The sequence below is a fragment of the Nicotiana tomentosiformis genome, chromosome 10, assembly GCF_000390325.3.
Source record: "Nicotiana tomentosiformis chromosome 10, ASM39032v3, whole genome shotgun sequence".
Classification (NCBI taxonomy): Eukaryota; Viridiplantae; Streptophyta; class Magnoliopsida; order Solanales; family Solanaceae; genus Nicotiana; species Nicotiana tomentosiformis.
The window spans coordinates 4,891,248-4,899,864 of NC_090821.1; the positions used below are offsets into that span (position 1 = coordinate 4,891,248).

General features: G+C 35.0%; 1 protein-coding gene across 1 annotated transcript; it reads left to right on the forward strand.

Annotated features, from left to right (window-relative positions):
* The first annotated feature begins 5,923 nt into the window (after positions 1–5,923).
* LOC104096577 (amidophosphoribosyltransferase, chloroplastic-like) lies at positions 5,924–8,359 on the forward strand. The gene is made up of 2 exons (XM_009602963.4): positions 5,924–6,372; positions 6,746–8,359. Exons 1-2 carry the CDS (start codon positions 5,964–5,966, stop codon positions 7,996–7,998), a joined length of 1,662 nt encoding a protein of 553 aa, XP_009601258.1. The 5' UTR covers positions 5,924–5,963; the 3' UTR covers positions 7,999–8,359.
* The last annotated feature ends 258 nt before the right edge of the window (positions 8,360–8,617 follow it).

Genomic DNA, 8,617 nt, shown 5'->3' on the forward strand with positions numbered 1-8,617 from the left:
AGGTCTATATCCGGTAAACTTTTCTAACTCAATTTTTCAATTATGAGACTAAGTGTCTCATTTCACTTCGTGTTCCTTTCGGACCCAAACCAACTAACCCGATATAACATAATATAGCTGAATAACACAAAAAGAAGTAGAAATGGGGAAAACGGGGCTATAACTCTCGAAACGACCGGCCGGGTCGTTACAAAAGAGAACCGTATTGCAAGTTTAACAAGCACCACCACAACCACAATGTTACAACCAACTCCTAAAATTTTGTGAAGAGGATAACCGTAGGTGCATGTGCACAATTGTAGAGGAAGGAAATTAATGAATCAGATAAATTATCATAGAAAAATAATTCCCACACACGGCACGGACAACTTACGTGCCAATAATATAAATCGCCTGGCATGGTCACAGGCCTCCAGTCCCAGCATATCATACATGAGAAATTAAACACGAACACTTGTATATGATAATGAAATAAGATTCTCATGCTCCTGGACTGGTATAAATAACATGCCATAGTGTAAGTATGTGCAAAGTCTGCTATCACACTTCAAATCGACAATTTAACGCAAAAATAGTAACTACCCCATTTATTCAGGGAATTAGCCTCTTTGTAACCTCAAGTGTAGCCTAGATAGTTCTCAACAAAGGTAAGAACATGAGAAACATTATAACTTTATGCTTAACAGTCAACTCTAGGCATATCATAACCTAAGCATTCTTTCGAGTATAAATACTTGCCTCGATGCCCGCACATTGGCTCAAAACTCACATATATGCATACTTATAGCGCGTAGCTATCACAAATAATTAAGAAACTAGTGCCTCCACTGAGTTTAAATAAAATACGCACCTCAAACATGCCACAATCCGAAATAATATGCTTCTGAGAACTCCCAGTCTCCAAATTCATCGAGCAGATGAATCACCATAACTGAACCTAACTCCATTACTAGAATGACTAACACATCTTTTATGCACGATTATACCACGAGGAATACTTCTATAATTCTCCTGTGCCATATAGCAAAAATCTGAATATCAGCGGTCAATCTACCAGACGAATACCGCAATACCAATGAAACATCCGTAAGTCAAAACACAATGTGCCCTTCTGAATGTACACTCTTCTCAGATAATACCACTAGTGCCAATATCTGAAATTGATTGTGCTCCATAAACTCATGACCTTCCTTTTGAAATTGAATCGTATACTTGCATATGCAAATCCCAATCTCACTCCACGCACAACCTCTATTAGGCCATCCAGTGAAAACATGATAACCTCATTAAAACTCTGAGTCATAAGCAAAATACATACCCAGTTAGTTAGAAACCTTCCTCTTGCTTCCTTCCAGGAGGAAATCACAATACACAACACATTTCCCACACCAGTAGAAAATATCCGGTTCAAACCATGGTAGAAACCATCAAGAACACTTTGAAATCCATCTGCACATAACCAAGCTATTAGAACTAAATTCCTCTAACTCGACCAAACCACGAAGGTCACCAAAACCCAAGAATATTTCCACCAAAACATATGTAGAGTCTCACCATATCATAATTACCCCTATAAATACAACAAACAAAATACCCACTCTGAAAATACCTTATTTGAGTCTTAGACCGTTTCATTCACCTTCCTGATACCGAAATATAAAATCCATAATGATATACAAAAATGCCACAAGTCTCGACACCATCCAACAAAAATCGCCCTAAACCAAGTTTGCAAAGTCTAAAAATGACAAAAATCGTGAAGCCCTTCGATTTTAAACAATGCCCAGGCTTCTCGCTTCTGCGGTCGCATTATTCGCTTTTGCGGCACCGTTTTTGCGGTTTGGACTTCGCATCTGTGGAGGCTACTAAGCTGCCCAACTGCTTCTGTGGGCGCGCTTCTGCAGAACAAAACCCGCTTCTGCGTACCAGCCTCAAACTCCTGCGTCCGCTTCTGCGACCCCCCAAGCGCAGGTGCAAGTTCGCACCTGCGGAACACCCTCTGCATCTGCGCTCTATAGCCCCCAGTCCAAACCTTCGCATCTGCTCAACCTGGCCCGCACCTGCGAGCTCGTACCTGTAATCAAAGCTCTGCAGGTGCGGTTACACCAACATAGTCCTGCTTCAGCCATGCACCAAGTCCCTTTTTCGATCCGTTAGCCATCCGGAATCCACCCGAGTCCTCCGAGACCTCAACCAAACATACAAGCAAGCCCTAAAACACCATACAAACTTTGTCGAGCCCTCAAATCACATCAAACGACGCTAAAAATATGAATCACCCTCCGATTCAAACTTAATGAACTTGAAACTTTAAATTTCTACAACCGATGCCGAAACCTATCAAATCATGTCCGATTGACCTAAAATTTTATACACAAGTCATAATCGACATTACGGACCTACTCCAACTTCTGGAATCGGAATCCGACCCCGATATCAAAAATTTCACTACCGGTCAAAATCTTCAAAAATTTGACTTTCGCCAATTCAAGCTTAAATCAGCTACATGCCGCCAAAACACAAACCGAAAATGCCCCTAAGTCGAAAATCACCCAACGGAGCTAACGGAACCGAGAAACTCCATTCCGGAGTCGTCTTCACACAGTCCCGACTACGGTCAAAATCCTAAGACTTAAGCTTCCGTTTAGGGACTAAGTGTCCCAATTCACTCCGAAATCGCAACAACAACCTCCCGGCAAGTCACATAAGCAGAAAAAGATACGGGGAAAGCAGTAAATAGGGGATCAGGGCTATAACTCTCAAAACGACTGGCCGGATCGTTACAGTGACGTTTGACCAATATTTTAAAATATTTTTTTTTAATCATATTGGCATGAGAAAAATTATAACTTATAGTATTTCTCCTATAGTTTTTGAATATTTAAATTTTGATTTTAAAATACTAAGTTGAACTAATCTAATTTAGCTTCAAATTTTAGTTAAATTGATTCTCAATAAGCGAAATGTGTCATCTAAATTAAAATAAAGGGAGTAATATGATATACAAATATGTTAAACTCTTTCTCACCTAACATCTCTTTATGAATACATTTTGTCTTCTATTATTTCATCTTTATTCTTAAAGTTTGCATTTTAACCAATTTCATTATTAATACTATAACTGATTCTTTTTTATATTTTGATTTTGATTTCTAACTCCTAAATTTAAGGCAAAATTCTCAATGTTATTCCAAGAGAAATTGGAATTAAATGAATTTGGAATTATAAGTCGTATTAATTTATCTGATTATTCGGAGTTATTATTCAAGCGAAATTGTAGTAGAAGAAATAATTTAGCTTTTGCATAAAAGTTTGTCAATATTTCAAGGTCACTTTTGTTGATACGATGATTGAGCCAGACCAAATATAATAGTTTCTGATAACAACCAACTTAAAAGTGAATGATGAGAGAAAGGGAATTGAAATCTTTTTTTCTTTTCAAAATATGGTACCTAATGTATGAGGAAGCTAACTTTAAGACAAACACAGTAATTCGTTCAAAAGTTCAACATCAATATTTTAGGTGTATATAGAAAAGGAAAAATTTGAATTGATTTTAAAATTCTAAATATTAGGAAAGATTTAATAACTAAAATTTTACTTAATTTTAAAGTCCTAAATAGTAGGAAAATAATTTAAAATACAATTTTGTCCAATGTCAAATCTATTTTTAAGGGTAAAAAAGGCGAACGATATTTCGCTAAGAGCCTTCGCACATGTTGTCTAGCGATTATTGTAAAATTTATATTTAAAATTAATAAAATTATAATAAGATTAGATATCACAAATTTAAAATTAGTCTGAATTATTTCTTAAATATAAAAGTGAACAATAAGTATATTATCATAATTACTATATTAGAGCGACTCGAACTCATCTTTTTATTTAACCTCTAACATAAAAAGTCGGAACAATAAAAAATTGGTATTTAACTTGTAAATATAGCAAAAAAATCCCTATAATTGAAAATCCTACCAATACAATATAGTGTCTAAAGTATATCATTAATGTTGCTCATTTAGATAAAAGTTCATTAGACAAAAGAAGAAGAAACTTAGATTGTATATTGAAGGAGTAAATACATGTTGAAGATGGAGTATTAGTTGAAGCATTGATAATTGTAAAAATTCTCACACTCAAATCTATAAAAAGATTTAGAAAAAAATAAATATTCCTTAAGGGAAACTGAACATGGCATACTATTGGCTTATTCATGCGGCAAATAGTTATAATTTGTTCTTTGCATCAGAATTAATATGGATTAAATCATAGCATGGAAAGGCGCGATAAATTATAAAGTAGCTTCTTTTGTCCAATTGAATATAATTTAGAAATATTATGTTCATTGACTATACAAAGCTCCAATCTACTTGATTATTACAACTCAAAGATTAAAGAAGAATTACCTCTAGAAAATAGTTAATCGGCCTCGATGTTCCATTGACAATGGTGACAATCATGTTTGCAAACAATGTATATATAATCTATAGAGCTATAGACTATATTAAAAGTACGAAAACTCTTAGCGAAATGTGTTCGGTTTTTATACCCTTTAAAAATAAAGTTCACATTGACAAAATTGTAATTTAGGTTATTTTCCTAAAAATGTGAATAGCTCAAATAAAAAAAGAAAAGGACTACTGACTTTATTTCTATAGTTTTCTATGTATTCATTCTCTTTCAATTAATTCTTTTACATAACAGATTAATGGTTATATTTATGGTTATATTTGGACAAAAACTTCTAAACGTCATGGAGATCTAATTTCTAAATATATGAAATTTTGTTTTCTACCTTGATTTAGTGTCACTCTTTGAATATTATATAATTCTATGTCAAAGAATAAAGATTTCTAAACCTAAAAGAACTCTAGGCGCATATTCCAACTTTGGTTTTTCCATTTTTGGTGTTAGTTACTTTTTTAAATAAAGAAAAATTTATAAATACCCAAAATTTAGTTGATTTCAAATTCCTAAATATTAGGAAAGTAACTTAAATTACAATTGTATCCAATGTGAAATATGTTTTTAAAGGGTAAAAAAGGGGAACGGTATTTCGCCAAGGGCCTTCGTGCATATATATATATATATATATATATATATATATATATATGCCCCTCAATATCTTAGTTCAAAACATAGAAGTCCTTATATAGGTACATATGGAGAAACACTATAATAAATTATCCATAAACTAATACATTAATCATTCGGAGGTTATAGATATGAAAGGCATGGGAGTTATTGAGATAATTAAAAGTGTAGGATATGAAAGTAACGAGGCGTGAGTTATGAAGATAGAATTTTTAATATAATATAAATAAAAATTAATAATTAATGAAAAACTCAAAAAAAGTAGAAAAAAAAATAAATATGTTTCTTGGCTTAAGAGAGGTGTGCAAAATGCATCTCATAGAAAAAAAGATAAATATGTTTATACAATAACTATGGTTAAAAACTTGAAGTTCATGTGCAAAATGCATCTCATACATCTATTGTTTGGTTTGGTGTAAACATTGAGTGCGAATTTTTATATCTTTTTAAAACCCTTTAATTATTACTAATAATTTTAATTATACATTTTCTCTAATTTCTTATGATGCATTTTAAAATTTTAAAACGATAACGTGTTGATGCTTTAATTGAGATCGAAATTAGAAGATTTGATCATTGGCACGCAATATTAATTCCTTCATTCGTTTGAAATGGGATTAGTATCACTGACAACTAATTACATCATGTGTTAGTGATACAGATAGTTTAGTTGTTATGAGGGTACCATCTAACGTTTTAATTTAGCGAAATAAAGATTCTGTGGTGGGGGCCACCAAATCTCCTCCACATCCTACTTTGCTTAGAACACAAACTCTCCATATAAAAGGACCATAACCTAGCCCACATTCAATGGCTATTCATAGCCGTCTTCAATTTTTCTTGCGTCCTTTCAATTCTTTTTGCCACCCATGTCCGCCGCTGCTGCCGCCGCCGGTGCCACGGCTGCAACCACCCATCAATCGCATCACGACAACCACTTTCGCTCTTTTGCCGAAACCCCATCTCAAAAGTACTTTTCTTTGGCCCCTAAAACCCTCCCAAAACCCTACAAACACCTCTTCTCTAACACCCGCAAGATTGCTGTAACGGCAGCCTCTTCGAAAAATCCCTTAAAAGACGTCGTTTCGGATGACCATTCTTTCGCTTCTTACTTCGACGACGACGATAAACCCCGAGAAGAGTGTGGCGTTGTTGGCATCTATGGTGATCCAGAAGCCTCTCGGCTATGCTATTTAGCCCTCCACTCACTTCAACATCGCGGCCAAGAAGGCGCTGGCATTGTTGCGGTCCAGGATAACGTGCTTCAAACCATTACAGGTGATTCAGAATTTTAAGTCAAAAAGACATATTTTAAGTCACTGCCTATTCAGTATAACATTGCATCACTCAATTGTGTAGTACTTAGTTTTAAAAAGAAAACTATTTAGCTCTATGTGCATGTATGTTAGCTCTACAATATGAAAAAAGAAAAACTATTTAGCTTTACGTGCATGTGTCTGTGTGTCTATAATATATACACACATAACTTTGTATAAATATATACGTACATATTCTTATATGTGCTAAGTCAAAATTTTAATGGTGGATGCGGACAAGAATATTAAGCCGTTACTGCACGAAAAAAAAAATATATATATATATATATATATATATATTTTTTTTCTAACTTCTATACTGGCTACTGTTACAGGTGTTGGATTGGTGGCTGATGTTTTCAACGAGTCAAATCTCAGTCAACTGCCCGGTGACATGGCAATAGGCCACGTAAGGTACTCCACAGCTGGTTCTTCAATGTTAAACAATGTTCAGCCTTTCGTTGCAAGTTATAAATTTGGATCAGTTGGTGTTGCCCACAATGGCAATTTTGTGAATTACCTAGCTCTTCGTGCTGAACTTGAGGAAGACGGGGCAATTTTCAAGACTAGTTCTGATACTGAGGTGGTTCTTCACCTTATTGCTAGATCAAAGAAAAAGCCTTTTCTTTTGAGGATTCTTGAGGCTTGTGAAAAGTTACAAGGAGCTTATTCTATGGTGTTTTCCACTCAGGATAAGTTGGTTGCTGTGAGAGATCCGTACGGGTTTAGGCCATTGGTTATGGGTAAGAGGAAAAATGGTGCTATTGTTTTCGCGTCCGAGACATGTGCATTGGATTTAATTGAGGCTAAATATGAAAGGGAAGTTTTACCTGGTGAGATATTGGTAGTAGATAAAGATCAAGGGGTTCAATCTTTTTCTTTAGTGCCTAAACCTGAGCCAAAATCTTGCATTTTTGAGCATATTTACTTTGCTCAACCAAATTCTGTTGTGTTTGGTAGGTCTGTGTACGAGTCTAGATGTGCATTTGGGGAAATTCTTGCGACTGTAGCGCCCGTGGATTGTGATGTTGTGATTGCAGTGCCTGATTCAGGGGTTGTATCTGCACTTGGATATGCTAAAAAAGCAGGTGTACCATTTCAACAAGGCTTAATAAGGTCACATTATGTTGGTAGGACATTTATCGAGCCATCTCAAAAAATTAGAGATTTCGGGGTGAAGCTTAAGCTTTCGCCTGTTAGGGCGGTGTTGGAGGGGAAAAGAGTCGTTGTTGTGGACGATTCGATAGTGAGAGGGACGACGTCGTCTAAGATTGTGAGATTGTTAAAGGAGGCAGGAGCAAAGGAGGTTCATATGAGGATTGCTAGCCCTCCAATTATAGCTTCTTGTTATTATGGAGTGGATACTCCTAATTCAGAGGAGTTGATATCTAATAGGATGAATGTGGAGGAAATTAGGAAGTTTATAGGGTCAGATTCCTTAGCATTTTTGCCATTGGATAGTTTGAACAAGTTGTTAGGAAGTGATTCTACAAAATATTGTTATGCTTGCTTTTCTGGGAAGTATCCTGTCCAGCCAAAGGACAAAGTGAAAAAGGACGATGGATTAAGTGGAAACATGGGGACATGACTTGATTTTGCCTAATCAAACATATTAGGAAGAGTTAAAGAGCAAAATATCCAACATGAAAAGGAGAGGCAGCGATTTGTTTTATCTTTTCTTTTTGAAATTTTCTTGGTGTCGTCATTTGCATTAAATTTACTCTATTTATCAACAGTTCAATGAGTTTAGGATTTGTTTGGATGTCACAGCAAAGAGTCAATATACCACAGGTCAGATTCTCGTTTTTTTTTCTTGCTTGTTTCATTTTTCACCTAGCCTTATGTTGGCCTAAGAGTTATGAGAAGGCAGCTGCCTTGGCATTTTTTCGTAACTTTTCTGTCTTTATTTTGATCATCATAAGAGAATCAGTACAAAGGAAACGATATTGGTTTGTTACAAATCCGCGTTACAATCTTAATCTTACAGCTTGGGTGGATGGTTGTTAACGGTGGTATTTTATCATATTGTTACTTTAAATATAATATTTATTTTTATTGTTACTTAAATTTTATTGTATCGTATCATTAAATTCTTAGTTACGTAACAACGAAAAGTGTTACTTTATGTAACGATCGATTTGGTGTGGCCGTGTCATTACCTTAATTTTTCCTCTCATTTTGCCCGTTCTTATTATTAAATAATAATA